We start from the raw sequence: 25,177 nt of genomic DNA, 5'->3' as shown, positions 1-25,177 counted from the left end.
GCCAAGGGCATGGGATTATCGTCAGAGAGAGATTTCCAAGCAGCTCATCTGGGGGTGCTGCTGTGCAAAGCAGTTGCAGAGAGAGAGAGAGAAAAATCCAAGGGGTTAGCTAGTTGATGTCTCCATGACTTCAGTCGGCAAGTAAAAGAAATACAGTGCATGACAGCCGCACCACGTGCATACTGCCTTTAAGCATGGAAGTCGGCTGTAAAGCTTCCCAGTAGAGGACTGGCCCCAAATCGCAGGCCGCCACCAGGGTTTGAATGAACCTTATCCACTAGCATCGGGAAGCAGGACCCTGGCCATAAATATTAGGCAGAGTTCACTAAGGGCTCAAGCACGTGCCAGGTACTGTTCTGAGCACTTTCTGTCTGGCGTGGCTCCTACGGTCTTCCCAGCAGCTCCGGGAGGGGACTACTGCCCCATTGTCGTCAGTGTATGCAGGCCCGTCGGCCGAGGCATGGAGAGTTCAAATCCCTGGCCTGCGGTCACACGGTGAGGAGCAGGCAGGATTTCAGTCCACGTATCCTGGCACCTGACTTCCGTCTCTGCCACCCCACAAGATCTGTGAACCCGGTTTAAGACAGGGAATGGGTGTTGAATGGGCTCTCGGGATTAGCTGCTTTCTGGAGGGCATGAGTGAGTATATAGTGAAAATATGCCCTCGAAGAATAAATGTTTCTGCCTCCTTGTGTTTTGTTAGCACACATCAGCAGCCCCGCCAAGCCAAATAGACTCGCTGCAGCCTGAATTCAGAGGAGGCCTGACCTCTCACTGTTTTTGTTTAGACTGATAAAAGCACAGGGTAGACAAGAAAATGAAGGAGGGATGGCAGTCAGCCCTCAGCCTGGGGAGACACCGAGGCGTTGATGTGGAGTGATGGGCTGCCCTGCCGGCGGTCCTCCCCACCCTAGGCTGGTCCCAGAGCCCTGGTACAATAGACCCCAACCCTGCCGTGTCCCCTCCCACGAATCACGGTCTTTCTGCTTGCAGGTAACCTGGACATCACTCCGGACGACCCCCGCTGGATCGGAGCCTGGTGGGGCGGCTTCCTGCTCTGTGGTGCCTTACTCTTCTTCTCTTCCCTCTTGATGTTCGGGTTTCCACAGTCTCTGCCCCCGCACGCAGACCCCGCCATGGAGAGCGAGCAGGCCATGCTCCCCGAAAGAGAATACGAGAGACCCAAGCCCAGCAACGGGGTCCTGAGGCACCCCCTGGAGCCGGACAGCAGTGCCTCCTGCTTCCAGCAGCTGAGAGGTAAAGGTGCCTCCTCCTCCGCGGTGGCCGGAGCAATGGGGCGGTCGAGGGGGTGTGGGAAGGGCAGTGCTCAGGACTGGGTGCCTAGGGACTGGGGCAGAATCAGACTGGTTTTGCGTGGTTTGCCTTCTCCAGGCCCGTGCTTAACGTATCTCATGCAGATGTCCTCACTTGCTTAAGAAATCGAAAGTAAAGTAGCCGCCACTTAGCAAAGGGATGGTGGCTGACAGAACCTCCCTGTTGTATAATACAAATGCCTGTAGAGGAAAAGAAAAAGCTAGATGCGTCATGGAGCTCTTGTGAACTCTAGCTGGTCACTTACAAGTGCACAGAAGCAGAAAAGGACTTTTGAAGTTGGCCCCTTGGCCTGATGCAGGCTTTCTTGGAAAGCCGCTTCCAAAGTGCATTTCTTTATACCCACTCTGTCCTTCCATCCCTTCCATTAAAGATGAGAGATGTGTTCCTCTGGGAAGAAATATTAATTCAGCCTTAATAACAGAGCCACACTGTAGAATGCAGCAAAGCTCTCACAGTCATTTTTAAAAGAGAAAAGAATCTTTTCTGGCAAAATGGTGAAATACAAACAATGCTGCAGAATAAGAAGGAGAAGCCTCCCACCCCACCCCACCCCACACCGGGGTTGTGTCCGCATTTGGCACCGCCTCTTATTGCCTCACAGGCTGGTGTCTGTCCTGCCCTCCTCCCAGGGTTCCTTAATTCCTAGGGCTGTTGGATTTTAGAAGTGAGCAGGGACAAGCCAGGGGTACTTCTCAGTGAGGCAGGGGTGGGAAAAAGGTGGGCAGTCACCCCTTTGCAGGATGTGGGCCCAGCTGGGGCAGCCTTCAGCAGCGGAAGACACAGACTTGAGGTGCTTGATTTAGAAATTTGGTTCAAGTCTCTTTACTGAGCTCTTCTGTGTAATAAGGTGCACTTTCTGTGGAGATGCTTGAGAATTGTGCATAGAACCGTGTGCTCAGATCCCGTTCTGCTCCTCATGAGCTCTGCCACCGTTAACTTCTCTGCGCTTCATTTCCACAAGTGTAAAATTGTACCAGCATTCCTAAGTGACAGTGTGGCCATGGGAATTAAAGCGCTACCCACAGAAGATTGTCTGTTAATAGTATCTGTTAGTCAGTGTGCAATCAAACAAACTCATGCCAACTCCTGGGAGAGACTCATTTAATAACCTCATGTCATCTGATCCATGTTCCGTGGTCATTTCTAGCAAAGTCGAAATGCGGGATTATCCATGGAAGATCTTGAAATTCATCTAAGTTCCAAAATGCATTGGTGAATGAGAACTCGGCCACCTACTCTGTGTCCTCCGAGGTTGCCTTGGCTTGGACCCCCAGGAGTACGTGTTTAATGAAAGAGACCCCAAAAATGCTCACTTCAGGAGCCCCCAGGCTGCCAGAGAGTGATGCCTGCTGCTCCCCTCATAGCACTGCCGGCCAGGGTATCCCAGGAACCCAATCCACAGCAACAAATGGGGCTGGCATGGGAGTGGGCCTTGCGGGAGACACCCCAGACCTGGGTGGGGCAGCCTTCCCAGGATGACAGGGTGATGGCCCCGTCTGCCTAGGGCTCTGGCTGCAAGAGCTGCACCAGTGATCTCTCATCTCTGTGGATATGAAGATTAAAAAGAAACAACCATGCCATCAAGAACTCCCCATCCAGTGTAGGGACAGACCAGCAAGTAAGCACAGGCTGCCGAATGTGCTAAGAAGTGCAGGGCCAGGCAGCCCAGGAGGCTATGGAAATACAGCAGACAGGCGGGGAAGTGGCAGAGCCCACCGGGGGCTAGAGGGATGTCCTGGCTTCAGAATTCTTGGGCTGTGGTTAGTCACTCATTAATTCATTTGTTGAATTCAGTCAGCACTTACTGAGACCCTCCTAGGCTCCAGGGACACAGTGGTGACCAGGGCAGCTTGTATTTTGGAGCTTGTTTGTAGTGGGGTTCAGGGGTGTGGGGGGCATGGAATGGGCGAAGTGGAAGCAGTGACAAGGTGAGCATCGCATGTGCTGTGGCTGAGCTGACAAGCACACGGTTGGGTAGTTGGGTCTGCGACTTGCTAGGCTGCAATCATTGCCAGTTCTGAAAATTCGTGATTTTTATTTTGGAATCAGCAATTCCCAGAGGCAGCAGGTCCTTTAATGGACTTAAAGGATGTCCCACTAGAAAAGGAAAGTAGTGCATCTAGAAGAATCGCCAGGAGCCAGAATATAGTGACGTGAACTATTATGCCGATAAACACATTTTAACACGCACTTGCACGTGGAGAGACCGCCGCTGTGGTTCACATCCTTCCTTTTCCCACGTGAAGCAGTGTTTCGCCACCTGCCCAGCAGAAGCACCACACGGTGCTGCCTGGCACTTTCAGACTCGCCTGACTCACAGCCTTGAAAGCTCCAGTGGTCTCCTGGAAGTGTGCTACGTGCTTACAGTACAGATAAGCAGACCAGCTCTGCACGTAGAGGAATTAACATTGCTCAAAAAATCTATATGTTGCAATTTCTCACACACTTCATTTGCGCTTGCAAATGTGTTTCTTCTTCAGTCATCAATCTGTGTTCCCTGTTGTGCTGTACAATAGCCAAGGCCACTGAGAAGAGCAGGCATTATACCGAGAGCAGCCTCTCCATCCTGCTCCCCCCTGGGACCCAGTCTCCCCCGCTCCTGGGGGAGCTGTGGGGTTGCTCACCTGAGTTCAAATCCATCCCAGCCCTTCCCTCATCAGGCAGCCCGAACCACCTCCTTTAACTCCCTCTGGCTGTGCTGGTTTAATCGTAACCGCAGCTACATGAGGTTAGCTTTACTACTCACTCCTGCTTGTAGGTGAGGAAATAGGGCTCTGGTTATATAGGAGTTTAGGCCTGTCGTTCACTTTTCAGGGCACTCTTCCCCAACAGTGAGCTTTAAAGTTCTGTTTCCAACAAAGTTAGTCATCCGTTGGGTTTGCAATTCTTACAAGCCCGGAGTCTTGTTCCAGAAGCAGGGAGAGAGGCTGTTATTTCTTCTTGCACAGCCCAGACGGCCCCGTCTTGTAGGGACTGTCACATAACTGTTTAATGGGCAAACACACCCCTAGGTTTGTTCAACTCCGGCATCTCTCCCAGGTGGAAGTCTGCAAATCCAGGCCCCATTTTTACACCTCAGCTGTGCTGCCAAGTGACCTGTCTTGTACATCCTGGCTCTATAGCCCCTGCTCCATGCTCTGCTCTTCAGCAAGTTTGCCGATTCCTCTTGCAGGACACACCTCGCCCCCTGCCGTCCCTCCCATTGTGTCCAGCACTGTGTCCACGCCCCCCTTCCTGCACTGAAAGCTGTGTGCGGGCCCTGCACGGCACCTCCTGTGGCCTTGTGATTAGGTGCTCAGAGCTTGCGTAATGGTTTGAAAAAGGCTCTATCTGGAGGAATTCAGGAGACTGTGACAGACAAACGCACAGTAGTATCATCAGCTAGTGTGTTCAGTCTCATGCTCACAGTTACATGTTTCATTTGGAAATTATGTCCAGTGTCACTTGCCTGGAGGGGCCTCCAAGGGTCGGGACCTGGGCCCCTTCTGTGGCCACATGCCTTTGACCTTCCCCGTCATGTTCTGTGTGGTTCCCGGAACACCTCTCCTCTCTGCTGCTGTTCCTGCCGGGAACACCCTTTCTCTCTTGGTTCACTTCTAGGCTGGGCTCAGTCCCCACCTTCCCAGGAATCCCTCCCTCCAGCCCCTCGGTGCACAGGCTCCCATATGCCCAGGGCTGTTAGGTACATTCCTCTGTCATCCACAAGCCCCTGCAAAGCACTGGTTGCCTCACTATGTGGTGGCTTCTCTGCTTGTCTGCATCTGCTCAAAGCTTGTGGGGTCTCCAAGGACAAAACTGTTCATCTTTTTGTTCCTGCTGCATAGCACAGTGCCTGGCACACAGGGATATTGGTGGAACAGATGAATCCCTTCGTGCCAGCATGTATGCATGGCTTGCACGTGCACACACACACACAGACACACACACACATAGCAGCAGCAGCAGCAACATTTGTCTTCCATGCACTGTCATATTTAATTCCCCAATGTTAGGAGGTGTTGGTACCATCTCACAAATAAGGAAATTGAAGCTTAGAAATCAAAAATAAATGCATTTGAGCCCTAGTGAGGGCTCCGGTGCCTGACTTCCTCACCAAATATTAGGCTGCATATTTGGGTAATGAACAGTCCCTTTCTTAAAGGAGTGGTGTCAGCAGGTGCTAACCGACTTTTCAGCAGAAAGTACTGAAGCTCTGGCCGCAGCACAGGTGCCCCCTAAAACAGGGGGGCTTTCAGATGAGGAGACAGCCTACCAAGGAGGGAAGAACCATTTCTCTGCAAGTGTTGGCTCATCCTGACCCTCTGATGGGCCTTCCAGCCAGGATGGGTGGGACTGTACGAGGGCTTGAAAGCCTGCAGGGGAGAAGCCCTGCCTTTGATCATTGACAAGCAGAGCAGTCAAAAGCCAGGTACTCCTGTCTCCTTGCACGTCACACTGACTGCCAAGTGGTCTCTTCTGTCCCAGAAAAGACAGCTGCATCAGGTCACAGCAAGGGGACAGCTGAGCTGGCAGAGCAGGAGTCAGGTGTCAGGCTCAGGGTCTTAAAACCACTCTCAGAATGTGGAGGATGACTTATGACTTTCAGAGCATTTGCACAGGCCTCCCCCTTGACCCCCACTGTCCGGCTGATGAGGCAGTGTGTGTAACCAATGTCCATGTCAGGTGTTGGGACATAGAACTTGGCGGCAGGGAGGGCTGGGTGGTCAAACCATGTTCCCAGGTTGTCACGGCTGGAGAGGATGCGATGGGACTAGAGCCAGCTCTTGGGATGCCAAATCCAGAGCTCTTCCCGACATCTCCTGCAAGCATGCACCCATCAATGAAGCGAGGGAGTCAGCCTGGTTCCTGTGCAGCAGAAGACCTTCCTGTGTCAGAGAAACATCTGTTTTTTCTGTTCCACTCGCTCCCTTTCCAGAAGGGGAAATGCAGCGTCCAACTCTAGAGGACTTTCGCTTTTAGGGAGATGAAATCTGCCTGTGTCGATAACCTGCACACCCTCTTTCCCTCCTGCCTCTCTAACGCTGTCCACCAGCAGGTTCTTCCGATTTCACCACCCAAGTGTCTCTGCAACCCACTCCTGGTATCTCCTGCCGTCCAGTCTGCCCTGAGCCCTCCAGGCTGTGATCCACACTGCGATGGCTTCAGCACACAGCTGGTCCTGCTGCCACCTCCTGCTAAAAGGGACAGAGACAGAGCCCTTCGTGCACCACCACCACCTCCCCTGGCCCCGCCGCCCACCCCGTCATATTCTGGCCCTGCGGCCTCTTCTCACCCCACTGCTGCACTCTTCCCCCCACCAGCCTCACCTCACCCCCCCAGCCTCCTTGTCGCCTTGCACATTCTCCAGGTTCCCTTCCTCCCAGGGCTTTGCACTTGTCGTTCCCACCCCTGGAATTCTGATCCCATGATCGGGCATCGGCTCACGCATCATTCTCCTGTCCCGACAGCGCACCCATGTTGCTCTCTGTGTGACGGTCAGAATGTTACTTTTATACGAGTGACGATGCACTTACTCTGTAAGCTCTACGAGGGCAGAGACCCCATCTGTTTCGGCTTATGGCCTTGTGCATGGGAGCTCAGTGCAGATTTGATAAAGGGGGGATCTATGGGTCCGTGGACATGGACCGCCAAGTCCAGCCGTTTGCTGCTTTCCTCAACGCTGTGCTCACTCCCAGCCCCCCCCAGAGATCAGGCCTGCGTGTACCCCATCCACAGACTGTACCAAGTGCCGTGGCCTGCCCGCAGGTGACCCGCCTGTGTGGGGAGGGTCTGCTCCTGGCACCCTGGCCACGGGCTCGCAGAGGATGTGCTGGCCCAGTTGCTCAGCCTGACTTGCACTGGGGGCTTTAGGCAGCGTGCCTTTACTTGCCCATCTGCCAGGCAGGTGTTTTGTCTCTTGCGTGCACACCTGCCACAGCTGCTTTACCTCCCCCTGTTCACAGCTCACACCACGTGTGCTGGCCCAGCCTCAGATCCCGGCCCATGCCTCTGGCTTCTGCTTCTCCGCCAGGCCTCCTCCATCCTCTGCCAGCTGGCAATCGGTTTCTGCTACATTTTTCTTAATTAAGGGCCTGTGCCTTTCAGCATAATGTCACCACGAGGAGCCTGGTGATCCGAGACCCTTGTTTGGCAGGCTGAATGGCTGAGTGTTTTTTATCATGCGATTTGTCTTCCCAACTATGTGCTCCCCTTGTGTGGATTCCCCATTAAAATCCCCTTTCTTGATTCCATGGCCAAGGAAACCATCTGCCCTCCCAAACACTGGGAATCCTGTGCCAGGCTGTGGTTTATATGCTGCCACCACAGGAGGTGCCTCTGTGGGTCCCCAGGGGCCAGACTGGTCGGTGGCTTCGCACTGTTCTTACCAGCGTCGATGGAGGGCACACTGGGGGGTTATGTCCATGAGGAAAGCCGCAGCTGCTCGAGTGATTTTAGCAAAGCCCCTGAGCTAACACCTGCAAGGGCACCTCGCACAGTGCCTGGCACATGGTAGATACTCCACGAGTGTTTTTTGAGTGAAGAAAGGCAATAACTAGAAGACTGCTTTCCTTCTGGGGGTTCCCAGGAACACGAGTCCTCTGAGACACTCAGGGAATAAACAAATCAGCCACAAAAGGGGAGGTGGGGAAGGTGGGAGAGTAGTTATATAGCCAAATAAGCTTGGAAAATATCTATGAATTGGAAAAAAATATGACCCTCTTGCAGATCCATCCATCTGGGTGGTAACGGCTCTAGGAAGGCCAGTTCTACGGAAAGCCATCTGACTCTGTTTTACTCCCGTGACCCCAGAATTCTTTCATTCATGTTAACTCTTGGGGCACTTACAAAATGTTGCTAGAACACGGGATAGAAAGTGGAGAGGATCACGGAAGGTTCAAAGAGAGGTGCTGATTCCATGCAGGGAGGATTTGAAAACAGGTACATGTAGGATGTAGCATTTTGGGCTGATCTGGAAGGATCCTGAGAAGCAGGGTCCCCAAGGAAGGAGGGAGAAGGGCTTCTGGGCCGGGAGGCAGGTGTGAGCACAGAGGCAGGGACAGAAATGCCCAAGGTGGGAGTGGGAGAGAGACATCTGGTGTTGAGGAATAGGATTTAGAAAAGGTCATGACAGAAGGCAGAGTCCCTGGTGTCTGATGCTGCTCATTAAGACTTTGGTTCGGTCATGAGTGAGTCGTCCAGGGCCTTAGCACTGCCGGTCCCAAGTGTCTGGACTGCATTATACAAGCTGTGGTTTCCCAACAAGGGGATTGAGTCAGCATCACCCGGGGTTTCTTGAAACACACCCACGTGATGGCAGCACCCCCAGAAATTCTTCATGAGTCTGGGCTGGAGGCTGGAGAGGTGCTCCAGGCATCTAGATGTCTTTAAAGCTTGCCAGGTGATTCTAGGAGCCCCCAGTTGAAAACAAATACCAGAGGTGATGGGCTTCTTTGGTGGGGCTTCCATTACGGGCTGATGCATCAAAACTGCTCCCCCAGCAATTCCACATAAGATAGAATGGGGGGGACCCACTCACAGACTCTGTGACATGGCACACTGGGAGGTTCCCCAGTGCCGTTAGCACCTTGAGGGCTCTGGGAAGACCTGCTGTGAAGCCAGCACTTGGAAACAGCATCCGGAAGCCCAGGCATCTGTTTCTGTCAGTTTGGGTGTGTTCTCCCCGTTTCTGTCCCCCTACCTTCCAGGACTGAATTCTCCTGTCGTTAGAGTTTTCACGAGTGCCAAAGCAGGCGTCGTGCTCCAAGAGAGGGTGCTGTCTGTCGGCCTCCTCTGACCTTTGGGGTCTGACTGAGAGCTCCCTGCTTCCCAGGCTCCACTCTCCGGCCACCGTCCTGTGTTTCTGACTCCACTCTGCTGGGGACGCCAGTCCAGAGCTGCACCTTGCAGAAGGAACCCGCGCCTCTGTGGATGCTGGGTCTTTGCTTTAGGCCAGCTGACGGGCAGCCACACGATTCCCTTTCTCTCAGGGCCTCTGGGCGGGGTCCCAAGGAGCTGGCGATTTAAGAAGAATCAATGGCATTGATTGGCTCTGGGTTTCCCTGGCTGCTGCACACCCAGTGGACACTGGGGCTTCAGTCTAAATGCTCGTTTCCTGTGCTGATTGATGGCTTCTTGTTGGTCACTCAACCATACCTCTGTATAAGGGGTGTTTTACCTTCTGCCTGTTACCTCACTGAAGACGGGTAATGGGGTGCCTGGTAGATACTTTTCTCAAAGCCGGCAGTCGGGGAGTGCCAGGAAACCCCGGGACAAGTTCATCTACAGGAACAAGGTCACAGTGGCCTGAGGCTGCCGGTCCAGGGCCAGTGCATGCAGGTGCTCACTTCCAGATTTCCAGGCACCGCGGGCCCTCCTGCCCACCCGGACTTCCCTCCCCCCCCCTGCCCAGGGGAATGCTCTGGCACCTCTGAAATCGGTGCCGGAAAAGACCACATTTGCTCATTATCCCCACATCATCACGGCCCATGAACCTGTGGAATGTCACTAATGGTGTGATCATAAATTGGTCTCATTTCCACTGAAAGTTAATGTTCAAGAGACTAAGTTACCTTTCGAGACTTCATGATTCATTCATTTGCTTCTCTATCTGATTCTTTAATCCATCTTGCATTTATTAAGCATCTGCTCTTACTGGGCACAGGGCCCACATCTAGAGATGGAGCTGCTTCACCTCTGTTCTTAGGGGGCTCCTCAGGTGGAGAGTCGGGAGACCGAGGCAAGGGTGTCCCTGGGGACAGTGGCGCAGCAGTGAACATTGGCCACAGTGATACGTGGGAAGCAGTGTGGTGCCTGCTAAACATTCATGCTATGCCATGAAACAATGTTTTTCTATTCTTCTTGTGTCTTCATTGCGGCATTTTTCCACATCTTTGTTATTACTTCCTAACTCTCTCATTTGGTTGGACGAGAGGAAGCCTGTCACTTATCTCACCCTCCCATCCCCTGCCCTACTCCGTCCTCTTCTGCTCATGGGTCCTGTGTGCTGGGAAGCACTTCATGGCGACTCATGTTTCAGAAAAATACTTGCCTGTTGATTGCAGTCTCCTCCCCCACCCCACCCACAGAAACCTGACAATGTGGAGCTGGGCTCTGGACAGCAGGCACACTGAGTTTGAATCCACACTCCTTGGCATTCTTGTTGGGACATGAGAGGGGGTGGGCCGTGGTCTCTCAAAGAGGCCTTGGTTTCCTTGGGTCTAAAATAAGGACATCAAGACCACCCTGTTGTAGCAGTGGGGAGAGGTACTGAGAAACCCCTAGCTCCGTGCCCATCCAACACGGGCTGCCCAGCAAGCATGGGCTGGCATCACCGTCATCAGCACGGAGCAGTTGCATACGCTGGCTCCATCCCCCCTTCTTGGGAGCATTCACCGTGGCATCTTGACAGCAATGTTATTAAAGAAGCTCAAGGCCAATTTCTGTAGAGGGCCTGAAGGCAGAGATCGCTGAGAGTCAGGTGGAGCGTAACGAAGACCCACAGTGAGCACCCGTCAGGGCGCTCCAGTTCCCAGGAGGGCCGTGGACAAGGACCCGGGCCTCCCGACCCTGCCTGCTGTGTGGCTCTGTGCAGGAGAGGATGCTCCTTGGATGCCCTTGGCTATTCTGCTGCTGACTAGCCATGTGGGCATTCTTACAGCAAGAGAGCTGATGCCCTCCCAGCTCCAGGGCTCTCTGCGTAACGTAGCCAGGTTGTTATGTTTTATCTTCTATTACATTAATTATTGTCATGCTGATCAAGCTCTTAGCTGTGTCAGAAGCCCTGGGCACATGCTTTACGTTCACAGCCTCATGTCATCTTTGTGGCCATCCACGGGATGGACGGATTTGCTCCGGTCACAGGCCTCCTCAGCCTTGAAGCGAGACTTCAGGTCCCAGTGACCAGGCTGCCTAGACCAGCTCCTCTGCCCCCTCTCAGGAAAGCCCTTTCTGTGGCACAGGATTCTCCACTCTAGGCTCTGCAATCCTCTCCCTCCCTTTCCTATCTCTTCTCCTTCCAAAAAAAATGTAGTCTAAGCCCCTGGAGGCCTACCAGATCTGGTCATTTCTCTAACCTCAGTGGGAATTTTTTTTTTATTATTGTTATTTCTAGGAATTAAGCCACGCCTCTGATGACCAGCAGTGGCCTGCATGCCTAGTCCTCAGACCAAGAGCCACGTGTCTCAGAAGCCAGACCAGAATAGCACAAGCTTATAAGCAGGCTCTGTGGCAGCAGGTGCCAGGGTTTGAGTTTCTGCCCTGCTCCCCTAACCATGGGACTGCTCTCTGCCTCAGTTTCCTCATCTGTAAAAGGAGGCTTTTAATATTCCCAGGATCACAACTTTGTTGTGACGGTTACGTGAGTTGATACCTAAGGAGTTAGAAGGGTATCTGGCGCACAGGAAATGCCCTGTACGCGTATTAGTCCTCACGGCTTCTCTAAGCCTGCCTTTCACTCTCCTAGAGGTTCCACAAATTTCTAAGAGTCTCAGTCTTACAGGAATGTCTTCCTTTCAAAAACAACCAGTGGAAAACTTATTTGCCCTGGAGACCTCTCCGCAGCCACTGTCCCTGCTGGTACCACATCACTGTGCTTCTGGTGAGAGGTGAAACGGTTTCCCCAGCTGGTGAGACTGCGTGGCGCAAGCCAGCCTGTCCCCCACCCCACCTCCCAACTTCTGACGCTGAGTCAGTGGGAGGGACATAAATGGCTAAGAGAGACGGTAGGTGTTCAGGCCTGGTGTGGCCTTGGTTCATTAGTTTCTCTTTGGGCCACCTCATTAGCTGCTGCCTCCTTGAAAAGTTAGAATGTTATGGGCTTAATCCACTTGAATGGAAAAGCTTGGGAGAGCCCTAGGATCAGGCTAATTAATATCCCTTTTCCAATTGTTAGGGCTTCGGAGGGTAGGCTGAACCTTTGAAAAGGAATCTTCTTTCGAGAATGCTGCAAGTCATTCCATTAAGACCTGGGAGCAAAATAGATGAACACAAGAGAGGAAGCTGTCGTTTCTGGCAGTGAATCAGCTTTGTGGAGGATAAAAAGAACATTCTTCATGCAGATAAGGCCCACTGAGGCTTCACTATGCCTTCAGTCAGACGATCCCCAAACTTAATGATTTTTCACATCTAATTCAAGGTGAAATCAGTCATTAGATATTAAGACAAAAGCGGGCAGGCTCCTACCTCAACAAGGAATCCTTCCCAGTGAAGTGAAATTATCTCTGGAATAATTAAAGTGTTTGCTGAAGTATGAAAATGTTCCATTAGCTGGAGTTGGCATTTGTTGAGAAGCACCCTCCCCATTCCGCAAACAAATTATAATGGCCAAGGTCAAGAACGAGGAGATACCGAGGCCCAAAGAGATGCGATCAAACTGAAATCCTCACTAGCATCACTTCTGAGCCAGAGAACAAAGTTCCTAATTGGAGAATGCTGGTGGTGTCAGCTCAGCAACAGTTTTACTTGTGAGCAAATGTGGCTGTGGTGCTTTCTCCTAAAGTCCCCAAATCTGAAGAGTCCCTAACAAAAGAAGTGAAGCCTACAATAAAAGTATGGCCCAGGTTTGTTTTCCTGGAATGTCCCTAACCTACCTATTGATTTTTGGCAATGCTTCCAGAGTTTAGATATCTTAATTCCAAAAGAGTGCAATCTTCAGGCCACAGTGTTGTTACCTACCAAATCATAAACAGCTAGGGGCCTTCCAGTCCATTCATTACAAAGAGGCACTGTGATCACCTGATGTGATCCATAGCACTCAGCAGTATGAAGCTTGATGTTTCATGACATAGTCAAGCAGTCCCTTGTCATGGATATACTATACCATCACAGTGTATTACAGCATCACAGCGTGCCACACACTATAGCAATTCAGCCTTCAGTTATTACCAGTCACTTAATGATGATGGGAGTCTTAACATCCAAGGGGCTTTTGTACATAAAGAAAAATATGTCATTACCCTCTGTTTACACCCAATATACCCATCTTCTATATTTGGTTGGCAGACCACATCTTCTAAATGTTTCAGCACTCCTCTAAATATTTCTATAATGCTTTAACAATAATGTGGATTTAACAAAGGAAAATTTCCTAACATTCAAACAGAGTTTAAATGTAGCCACTTCTAGACATTTATTTGCAATAACAGTTCTAAAAGCATTAGATTATCGTAAATGCTTAAAACCCTGTAAAAAAAACAAAACCCACACATAAAAGGCCAATAAGCTTGTAATAAAGCAGGCATAAATGTATGTACACTCTGGATTTAAAGTTGTTTCCTCACCGTGTTTATTCTTATTCATACCCTTTTTAAAGTTTTGGAGTTTTTTTATGTGTGCATGCTTTTACACAATTCAAGAGTTGCTTTCCTGAGGTTCAGTACCACCACCACAGAACAGCTGAGGCCACCAGCTCTGCTTATTATCTGATTATTTTGTTACTTAGTTTGAGATGTAGAGTTGGGTGGATTGACCCACAATGGTTCATCTGATGCAGTCCACTCCTATAACTAGGTTCCTTTTATTATGTCAAATGACCCTCAAGTCTTTTATGTAGCTCTTCATTTTTGAAACTTTATATGTCTTTCACAGAAATGATAAATTTAAAGTTTTGTGTATCTGCCATTTCCTGACCCATTGTTCTGCCATTTTGATTTATTGAGCTTGTCTGTTAGCATTATGAAAAACTTATGTGTGCCCTATTATTATTTTATTCTAATTAGTTGGGCCATTTAGAGGTTTCGTCTCCTAGGAGATGAGATGGAGCCTGTGTAATTAGCTCTCTTTGCTGGCACAGCTGGCTCATTCATCACCTTGGAATACAGTGTTAGACTCCGTGCTCACCTGTTTATTTTGTGACCATGGGCACTGATTGGTGTTTCCTAGACTTGGAATAGTTTGTGTTTCCTCTGGGACTGTTTTAGCTTCTTTGTTTACACAGGTGGAAATAGTACACTGCATGCCAGGTATTCCATATTCCTATGCTTAGAGCAGAACAGAGCGCCTCTAACTTTAGTCCCTGGCTCACCACTTCTACAAATTTTTGCTTTATCTGCATACCACCTGTACTATTATTTACATAAGACTTCTCTCTAAATAACTTTAAATCTACCTGTTTTAACCTAGCCTCTTTTTAAGCTTTGTTAGCTGTGAAACCACACATTTGATGTATCAGGTACATTTCAGTTGACTTTTTTTGTAAGTGCACATTAAAATAATGGCATAAATATTGAAGTGCTGGGTTTTCCTGGTGTACCCAGAGCCCTCTTGCATATCCTGCCAGGACGAGGCGCTACACCACCTCGAGATCCGGTGGGGGACCATGTATGAAGGACTCTTAATCCCTGGAAATAACCAAATAACGTGACTGCTTTCAAAGGATTTAAAGCAAACAAATCTCCCATTTTTAAGAACACTAAGAAGACATCCTAGTGGCTTATGAAACCACATACTTGAAGAAAACAAGAGTATGATAAAAGACGGTGGAACTACATGACCTCAGCAATACCTGCTTTGCAGCTCTTGGTGGTCCTTAAATTGATGCCACAAGCCACAAAGCTCTTGTGTCCACAGTCAACCCTCAGAGCGCCCGGGCTGGGTGGGCGGCTTCTTCTAGGCCAGATGGGGTGATGAGAAAAGAACCGCCTAAGGAAGAGGGAACATGTGCAGCAAGGATCTGGAAGCAGTGTTCCAGTAGCAGGAATAACCCCTAGTGCAAAGCCTGGGGTAGGGAGGACCTGGTGCCGGCACGGAACAGCAGGAGCAGGTGTGGCTGGCCTGGCGGGAGAAGGGGCAAGATGGGAGGTGTGATGGTTCTGCTCAGAGGCAGGGTGAAGGGGGTTGGCTGTCGTGGAGTTTTGAGCAGGAAAGTGATTGGAGTTGATCCCACTGGCTGCTGTGCAGGGAATGATTATATCAGATCAAGAGGGAAAACCCAGACTGTGGTTGGGTCACTCTGATAGTCCCCCAGGTGTGAGTTCATGGATGTCATGGGGAGGAATGGGGCCGGATTCAGTGCACATGTATGTATGTGTGAGGGGAGGTGTGTATACATACATATATGTGAAAACACTAGAATTTCATTTCTTTCTTAAAACTGTTAATCTTAAATATATTTTCTTTAAATATATCTTATATTTATATATAAATATTTTATTTGTAAATAGGTATGTTTTGTTTTAATATTTAAACTATATTGTCTTAACATGCATGTAGAGTTATATTCATTGCAGGTACATTGATAATATGTATGCTTGGTTATATTGATACAATTATACATTTGTATCATTCAGTTATATTTTCTCTTTTGAGAAACAAACCCCAAACTCCTTTCTTTGGGTGGAAATAACTTAGAATTGCTTATGAAATACTTTAGTGTTCTCAGCACGCTCTAAGAAAAGGCATGGTGACTGATGGACAGTGACTGCATTGGGGTCTTGGGGGGGACTTGATAATATGGGTAAATGTAGTAACCACATTGCTTTTTCATGTGAAACCTTCATAAGAGTGCATATCAATCATACCTTAATAAAAAATTAAAAAAGAAAAGAAAAGAAAAGGCATGGTGTAGTCTCTCCTGTTTTTAATAGTGGTCAGTGTAATTGGCAGAATATCAGCATGTTTTGAAGCCAGAGTTTTCATAAGAAGGAGTGACTTGCAGGTTGTACAGGCTTTGGCCTGAGCGTCTGGGTGACTCCTGAAGCTGTTTATCTGAGATGGGCCAAGTGTGCCCAGAGGGGCCTTGGGCACAAGGCCTGAGACTGCAGCGTATGTGACCCTGGGCCTCTGCTTCTCTCTCCCTGCAGTGATCCCACAGGTCACCAAGCACCTGCTGTCCAACCCTGTGTTCACCTGCATCGTCCTGGCCGCCTGCATGGAGATCGCAGTGGTGGCCGGCTTCGCTGCCTTCTTGGGGAAGTACTTGGAGCAGCAGTTCAACCTCACCACCTCCTCTGCCAACCAGCTGCTCGGTGAGCCTGTTCCCCAGGCCCCCTGTGGGGACAGAGGGTGGCTGTCACATATGTAGCACTCTAAGCACTTGCAGAGGCCTGCCGAAGAGCCCAGGCTCCACTGCTCCCATGGCCACAGTGTCCGTGTGGTCTGTGTGGAGAAGGAACTTCCAAGTATATTCTGTGGGCACGATTTGCCCGCCTGAAGCTGTTGCTACAAGTACGTGATAATAAAGAGCTAAAATGTAAAATGTACAGGGAAGCATTGTGGCAGGCCAGGAAGGCGGTAGATTGGTGTGAACTGGAGGATTTGGGGGAAGACCGGATGAAGGAAGAGAGGAAGATGTATCTTGAGAGTTTAGCCGGCTTTGGTCAGATACATAAAACAGCAAGAATATTCTTGGCAGCATGAAGCCCACAGTCAGCAACCACAGAACTTGGAGGCCTCATGCTTCTCCCTGTCCCCTGCCCGTGGCAGACGTGACTGATGGATCCTGGCACTCTCCTCCCAGGCTCAAGCATGGCCTTACCATCCTCCACAGCACACTGCAGGCACCAGTTTCGAATGGCCTGGAGTTGGTGTGCTACGGAGAACCAGGTTGCCCACGTGAGAGGCAGTATGACTTAGGCGGCATGAGGGAAGTGGGCCTCGCAGCTGATGAGGGAGAGGGAAGAGTCAGGAATGACTCCCGGCTTCCCACTTGGACAGCTGCTGGGACCATTTGTGAACCCTGGAAAGAGCAGGGAAGAATGGCCCCTGTGGGGAAGGCTGAGGGCTCCCACCTGAAGTCGCGGAGTGTGAGATGCCCGTGTATCTCACGCAACGTCCTGATGGGGCCGGGGGCTCAGGGAGGCCTGGGTTAGTGACGAGGGTTCAGCTGCGCCCGTGAGTGGATGGTAGTTGAGGACACAGCGGTGGGGTGTACGTGGGGCCAAGTGTGGAATTGGAAGGGGTGGAGCACCAGCAGCAAGGAAACAGAGGGGTCCTCGAGGAGTTTAAGAAGCAGCATCTTAAAGCAATCTGTGGTCATGGGAGACAAGCGGGTGATTCCGTGGAGGAGGAAGCGTCAGTGCGAGCACTCGACAGGTGAGGGCTCAGGTCTCCATTGCTTTGACAACCAGCACGGCTGCCAGCCTGTGTCAGGGCCGGGTCGGTGAGGTGGCTGCCGTGGTGCGGAGAGCAGCCCCTGGGAGGGAGGCACCGCAGGACACTTTGTGAAGCCTTCCAGCCGAGCAAGGGAGAGGACGGGGTGCAGGCGGTGCGTGCTAGAGTCGAGGGAGGGAGTGGTGATTGTGTGGCTAGGAAACAATTGCTACTGTGGCAGGAAGGACTTGAGCAGAGGGAAAGAGCCAGCAGAAGGCGATTTGCAGAAGAGAGAGGGACCTGGAGGGGCAGCTCTTGACACAAGAGCTCATCTGTCCTGAAAGTGCAGAGAAGGAGAGAGACACCAGTGTGGCCGTGAGAATATGGCAAATATAGTCCAGCCGGGAGGAGCTCCAGCCCCCAGAATTACCTTCTCTGCTAAGTAGGAGTCGCATCACTTGCTGAGAGGAATGGGCCGGCAAGGTGATGTTTTCTGATCTTCCCCTTTAACACTTCCTATGACTTCACAAAATAGCCAGTAAACAAATGCAAACATCCTAACCCATCACGAGCCATCAGAAAAACACATATTAAAACCACAATGAGATACTATTGCCTATCCACCAGACCACAGAACCAAGCGTTGCTGAGGATGTGAAGCAACCAGAACTCTCGTACACAGCCGGGGGGAATGCCGAATGGTACAAAAAATGCTTTGGTGGACTTGGGCAGTGCCTGTTAAAGCTCAGCATATGCTTAGGCTGGGAGCCACCCGTTGCATTTCTGGGCATAGACTCAACAGAAATGAGTGTTTAGGTCCACTCATTTAATATGCACATGCAACTGTGTGCAGAGCAGCCTTGCACATAATGGCCCCAGCCTGGAAACAACCCAGATGTCCATCGACAGTAAAATAGGTAAATAACTTGTAGAATGTCCATACAGTGACTGTCGCACAGCATGAGAAAGCAAGAACTTTGATCCATGCCTCAATGTGGAGGAATCCAACAGAGTTGAAAGGCATCAGGCTCAAGAGTACACGTTACAAGAGTTTAAAAGAGGAAAAAGTTTAATTAAAGTATTAGAGGCCAGAGCCAGAATACTGGCTCCCCTTAGAGGGCATTTAACCATGGGGGTTGGGCACCAGGGAACCTTCCTGGGCTGCTGGGCATGTTTTAAACTTCATCTGAGCTATAGTTATGAAAGTGGAGAGAGATGCAGAAACTCATTGATTGTTCCCATAAGCTACGTGCACCTCACAGGACATAACATTTCTCAAATTAAAAGAAATTAAAACCCTACCAAAATTAGGTGGCCAGGCCACAGCACCTCTCCCTGGGGACTGCTAGATAGTTTTTTCCTTTTTTTTGTTCTTTTTACCTTTTTTCCTAGTAACTATTTACCACCCACTATTTTATACGTGTTACTTCCAAGAAGTCTTAGCAAAATGCAGTAACCCTTTAATACCTGTTGACAGAGATAGAGGAAAATGTATCTCTTTGTAATTAAAGTTCTAGCTGCTTCCATTATTCCTGGGCACTCTCTGGTATTTTTGCCCTCCAGCACCCAAGAGTTTTTCTCTCTCCTGGTTTCTTTGCTGCTGGTTCCTTGGGTTTTGATTACATTTGCAGTGGCTTTGACACTGCAGCTGTGTTCTAATTCAGAACAGTCCTGAGTTTTCTGTTGACAAATCAGTAGACTTCAGGGCAGAAGGTCAAAAAAACAATCTTGCCTTCTTGCGCCTGTTTCTTTCCCACTGACTGTCAGAGCATTGGCAGGGAGGACCTTCTCCTGCCCACCATACGGGGAGGCAGCCTGGTGGCCCATCTGTCAGTCCCGCTGTCCAGCCATCCAGGCAGGCAGCCTGCGTGCCCTCCCTGTGACCTGCCTGGGGCATCGCTCTAATCAGTGCAGACTGTGGAGGGCAGGCTGCAAGAGGGGCTGACGGCGGACCTCCAGGGGACAGAGAGAGGCACCAGGAGCCTGAGCTCTGGACCACCCATTATGTCATCAACGTGTGAGGCAGAGTTCAGACAAGAGCAACACAGATGATTAAGGGGCTGGTGGCATTGATTTATGCAGGAAGATAAAAAGGACTCCATCTGCATAAGTTAATGTAATGCGGATGGGGTTTGGGGGGAAGTTCTGATAGCTACCTGAATGCTCAGGCTGCACACATGTCAGGGAAAGAGAGAAAGGCTGATGATGGCTTGGAGAAAAGGTGCTGAATGCTGTTATTGCCATAGTTACCGTCATCACCAGGAGACACCCCCCGCTGTCTCTGCTCGGAAATGAAACAAAGCACAGACCTGCCTCTGGGTGTGGACATCATGACCCATGTTTGTTCGCACAATCTGCTCACTGTTTTGCTTGTCCCAAAAGTAATCCGTGAATGACCACTCAGTGCCGGGCACCACACTAGGCACAGGGACTATGCTGAATGGAAAAGGTCCTTGTCCTCAGGGATGCTGTATTTTAGGAGGGACAGAGGGCATGAAAAGCAAGAAGACCAGAAATAAGTGAGGCAGCTTTAGCTAGTAAGAAGAGCCACAGAAACAATAACATGGGACTGAATGATAGGGAATCCAACGTGGGATGCAGGGCCGCTGTGGATGGTGTGGTCTGGGAAGGCCTCTCTGAAGGCGGTACAGGGCCAGCCAAGTAAAAACAAAGGGCAGGAATGTTCTAGAAGAGGAACCAGCAAATGCAAAGCCTAGCGGCTTGAATGAATTTGGCCCATTTCAGGGAGACAAAAGAGGCGAGGTGGGCTTGGTTGGAGCAGTAGTGCTGCATGGGGTGAGCAGAGAGGCATGTAGGGGCCAGGGCCTAGGTCATGAGAGCATCTGTGTCCCATGGCTTAGGGAGAACCAAGCACAGATACTCCAAGAAGCGCCAGATACTACAGAGATAGTGTATATTTTATCTAAATGGGACTTGTGCTGTTTTTTGCAGAGCTCAGCCTTCTGATGATGTTTTTCTTACCCTAATATTAAAACTAATTTGCATTCCCTTAGCACATACCAGCTGGTTGATGTGGTCGATTGACCCAGAGGTCTGTTGATTGGCAAGGAGGAGGCAGCCTAGACTGGAAAATTGGCATGCACAGTCTACATGGTGGATAAATGACACATGGTAATTTAAAGCGGAGTTTTAGATGAAGTGAAGCAGAACAGAGCAAAGCCAAGCAGGAGATTGGGGCCCTAGGATCCTTCGGTCCTCCTCTGAGATTCTAGGAGTCTCTGAGAATCAGAAATAACGGGCTTATGGGCCTGCTGCCTTGCAGATAGTTCTGTTTATAAGAGAGGGGAAAGAAACATATGCCAGTTGTCACCAAGGGCTATAAAACATACTGATGTGACTGACACTACTTCCAGAGAGGTCACGAGCTGGTTAAAACCCCCTCCACAGGCAGGTGAGTAGAAGCCCTTGGTTTAAACAGCCTCCAGATCATCCGCAAAGCCTTCCTTGCCTAATTAGAAGAGGGGGAGCAAATCCCCAAATAATGGCATGTCCCCTGCCCAGGTCTCCTGAGAAATGCACAGAGAGCACCCTGCTGCCCCATGATACTAAATTTCCTAAAAGGTTCATGCAGGGGGCTCGTTCCCAGGCTGTCTGGCATTCTCTCTTGGTCATTCCCACACCAGCTGCACGTTTTTCCCATGAGGGCGCCCAACTTAGCATGATAGTATATGTACTCAGACTCCTAAAAACTAGGTTTTTCCATTTCTGTATCCCCCAATTTTCTTTGAGCTGAGGGCAGAAATGGTGCCCTTGATAGACCTCGGGGCCTGGTGGAGAAGGCAGCACTGCAGGGTGCCTCGGGGTGCTCTGTGTGACAGGCTCAGCCTCGGGCCCGCACCCACCTGTCTGCGTGGACTGGCCCAGCTCTCCCTGCTGACGGCTCCCACCACTGTGCTCTTCCCACAGGGATGACTGCGATCCCATGTGCCTGTCTGGGAATTTTCCTGGGTGGTCTCCTGGTGAAGAAGCTCAGCCTGTCTGCCCTCGGGGCCATCCGCATGGCCATGCTCGTCAACCTGGTGTCCACAGCTTGCTACGTCTCCTTCCTCTTCCTGGGCTGTGACACGGGCCCCGTGGCTGGGGTTACTGTCCCCTATGGAAACACGTAAGTCCCGGAAATCTCTGTTCCCACCCCTGCCTGCCCAGGGGTGCCAGGACTGTGTGCTAGGCCGGTGGAGCCAGCTTTATCCCTAGCAACCATGAGTGGAGGAGCTAATGATGTCTTTGCCTCTGATTCCAAGGGTCAAAGAATCAAAGTGAGCCTTCTGGGTGGAGAGGGCAGACTGTTTACTCAGTGGCTGTGTCCCAGGGTGGCCGGGAGAACCCTTGGGGAGACAAGCAGACATTCACTCCCCAGATGATTCAGATCACCATCTTTGGCATTTGCCTTTAGGAATGATCTGAAGATAAATCATAAAAATACATTTCATTTTAAAATTCAGCTTAAAGTAATAGACTGCAACAGTTCCTTCAACTATCAGAAGCTATCACTAGACTCACATAGTAATTACAGGTGTCATGAGTGTGGGAGAGAAAGAAAGATGGGGAAAAATAAGAGAGAAAAAGGGAAGGAAGTCAGTTATTTCTATGGAACCACTCTTCTTATTTCTTGGTTATTATCCCAAGACTTTGAATTAGAGCCCAGTCAGAATTGCCCTGAGCAGGAATTGTGGAAAATCCTTACATATTCAGCATCAGTAGCTGTCCTCTTCTCTACACGAGACTCTGAAGTTTCCCTGGGCATCTGTCTAGAGCATTGAGGCTGCAGCTCGGTTTACCTGCAGGATACCAGTTCCTCTGCAAACTGGTCTCCTCTTCCAAGCAGGCCACCAGGCCTTCTGCAGTTAAGCCAGAAGATACAGTAGAGCTGGGCTTATCTGCCACCCCACAAGGTCAAGCAGGCAGAAGAGGAGAACACAGGCCGAGGAAGCTGTGTATCTGTACCATCCAGGCCCATACACCCCTCTGTCCCCTTACCACCACCACAGTGGCCTTTTCCAGTCCCCACCTGACTTCCCAGCCCCCAGTATCTCCCTCTCCAAACATGGCACCTTCTGGTTTGTGCATGCCGTCAGTAACAGTGTAAAAGATAAAGACCAGCAGCCCTTCCTGGGCCACCTCTCAGCTAGTAAACTTACAGTGGTTCAAAGCACAGGGTCTGACTATAATAAGCCATTCTTCAGTAGGAACGGGGAGAAAAGCTTGGCCTGCCTTCAAACCACCAAGTCTGCCAAAATTGGGAGAACTCCAATCCCTCCTTGACCATGTGTGCATTCGATACATTTGGGCAGGTGGCTTTTCTGGCTATGCCTCAGTTTCTTTCCCTATAAACCCTGTAGCATTATACTTGGAGTAAGTGAAAATGTGCAATATCTTGTGTAGCACCTGACTTATCATTGGTATATTGTAAACACTCAGAGCCTGGGAGGCTTAGCAGAAAATTAAGGGCCTGCAGAAGAGATACTTTATGACACGAAAAGCAGCCACTCCACCCTTTTCCTCTTTGCAGTTCACTTGCTCTAGGTAACTGTGCCTTTAATGGTGCAAAAGGATATTTAAAACATGTCATTGGTACTTCTCCCTGGAAGTTGAATCCCTCAGACAATCATTATTAAAGGCAGTACCGTTGTACCAGTGTGTTAAGCATCACTAAGTGTACTTTCCCCCATGGGGGGGTGAAACAGAGACAAGGAGGACTGGCTCAGGGAGGAAAGACGTGTTCAGCGGTGCTGGCAGAGCAGGTGGTCCCAGGAGGCGAATGAGCTGAGGCTGCGACAATCATGAGAGGCATCGTGGAGGAGGTGGCCCTGCGCTCAGCCCCGGCTGCCGCCTGCCCAGAAGGTGCATCAGCGCTAATGATGAAAAAGAGGCTGCTTCTTCCTCTGCACAGATAAAGCACCCACCCCACCTGGCACCGCTGTGCAGGGCGCAACCCACGTTGCTCTCAGGGTGGTCCTGGGCTGCTGTTGCAGGACAGGGAGGGTTAAAGTTGGAGGAGAACAAGGAGCGGGCTGCCAGGTGCCTCTCAGAGCAGACCGCAGAGGGCGGGGTAGTGGTCCAGTGGCAGCTGACCCTCCTCTGATGGGTTTCATGCTTCCTTTACTTTCCAGCTCAGCACCTGGCTCGGCCCTGGACCCCTACTCGCCCTGCAATAAAGACTGTGAATGCCAAACCGATTCCTTCACTCCGGTGTGTGGGGCAGACGGCGTCACCTACCTGTCGGCCTGCTTCGCCGGCTGCAACAGCACGGTACTGGGGATTTTCTGCTGGGTGGATGGGGCAGGGGACTTGGGCAGCCAAGACAGTGTAAAAGCCAAGTGCAGGAGTGGGAAGCCACACTTGTTCCATGCTTTGTGCTCCTGCACTGCAACTTTCTCGGCCTCTGCCCTGCTCAGGTGGAGGGCCCACCCTCAGCAGGATCGGGGGACTGTTGGGCCATCCAGCCCTTCTTCCTAATCAAATACATTTCCAAAAAGCGCCATTGAGCAACTGAAAGTAAAATTTCAAAGGAAGCTGTGTGGGGCCAGAGAAAGAGTGTGGTTCTAGCACTCACAGAGGGTGTCAGTGGGGACGATGACCCCAGGTAATGAGCTCCCCATCAAGGGCAATGTGCAAAGAAAGGCTAGAAAACCATTTGGAGGGAGGACCTCTTCTAGTCCTGAGACTGACACCAATTCAGCCCCTTCCCTATTCAGCTCCCTTTGCTGTTTCCATCTCAACTAGATGCCACCCAGCTTTTTCCATCTTCCCAACATACTTTTTTGTGGCTCTTCCCTTCATTGCATGACTCGTGCAACCGACTGTCGGCCTGCAGCTTTCCGTGTTCTCCGCATGAATACCTGATGCTGAGTGACGGCAGTCACCAACCAAGTCATGCTGTTCCTATCTTCCACGTGCGTGTCGCACCTGCCCTTTTCCTGCAGCCATACACCCACCACCTTGGTGCAGGCCCTCCTCATCTCTTGCTTGGGCCAGTATAGTAGTTGCCTGAGTGACTCACAGCTCAGGATGGCTCCCTTCTGACTGCCCTGTCTTCTACACTGCAGCCAGAATGAGTCCTGAAACACTGCAGTGACCCTTTCTAGTGCTACTTTGTCACCTACTAGATGATAAGATGTAGGCACTGAACCGGGTGTGTATGTGTCTTCAGCAGGAATGTGTCCCCAGCCGGACTTTGTTTCCGTTTGTGGTATTCAGCTTTCCCCATAGAACACACGTCTTTTCATACCACTCCCTCCACCGAGAGAACTCCTACTCAGCCGTTAATACCTGACGCAAATTCCCCCACCTCTGTAAAGCCATCCCTCCCCTCCTTTATCACTGGAGTTCTTTCCCCTGCAGTCTTGGTAACCTGTCTCTCCTGGAGGAACTTCTCTCATTTCACTGCAATGATCTGTTAAAAGCGTTTGTCATCTGTTCTGATCGGTGAGTTTCGTGAGCAAGGGCTGGCGTTCAGAAGTGCTGCATAAATGTCTGGGAACGCATAGATAGAAAGGAAGATAACAAGAAGGTTGAGTGGCTTTCAAGGAACTTAGAGTTGAAATCACTTGTTTCCTCTCCTTCCTGTATCCTGTATCTTCTGAGAGCAGCAATTTCTCTGAGAGAAGAAAAATTGATCATTTATTTTCATTTCCAAAGATTGCCTTTTGCCTTATTTTTAACATTTGGATTCCTGGCCAGTTATTAACATTTTCCTATAGAGAAAATAAATCACCATGAGGAACAGGTAGGGAGGAACTGATCTTTTAAATTAGATGATAAAAATTTCTTGATGCGAGTGGAAATGAATTTCAGAAAGGGAAGGCACCTTGAAGAT

The 25,177-nt window shown here is 50.4% G+C and overlaps 1 protein-coding gene across 2 annotated transcripts in view; it reads left to right on the top strand.

Moving 5' to 3' along the window:
• SLCO3A1 (solute carrier organic anion transporter family member 3A1) overlaps window positions 1-25,177 on the top strand; it is a 264,472-nt gene that overhangs the window by 204,899 nt on the left and 34,396 nt on the right. For both annotated transcript variants that reach the window (XM_036931852.2, XM_036931851.2), the window contains exons 4-7: window positions 994-1,257; window positions 16,113-16,277; window positions 21,268-21,466; window positions 23,472-23,610. In XM_036931852.2, the coding sequence (XP_036787747.2) occupies window positions 994-1,257; window positions 16,113-16,277; window positions 21,268-21,466; window positions 23,472-23,610 (767 nt within the window). The remainder of the gene's footprint in view (window positions 1-993; window positions 1,258-16,112; window positions 16,278-21,267; window positions 21,467-23,471; window positions 23,611-25,177) is intronic.

This window comes from Manis pentadactyla, chromosome 18, assembly GCF_030020395.1.
Source record: "Manis pentadactyla isolate mManPen7 chromosome 18, mManPen7.hap1, whole genome shotgun sequence".
In the NCBI taxonomy this organism is placed as follows: domain Eukaryota; kingdom Metazoa; phylum Chordata; class Mammalia; order Pholidota; family Manidae; genus Manis; species Manis pentadactyla.
Note: the sequence above shows the minus strand (reverse complement) of the source record. Positions and strands in the feature narration are given on the sequence as shown.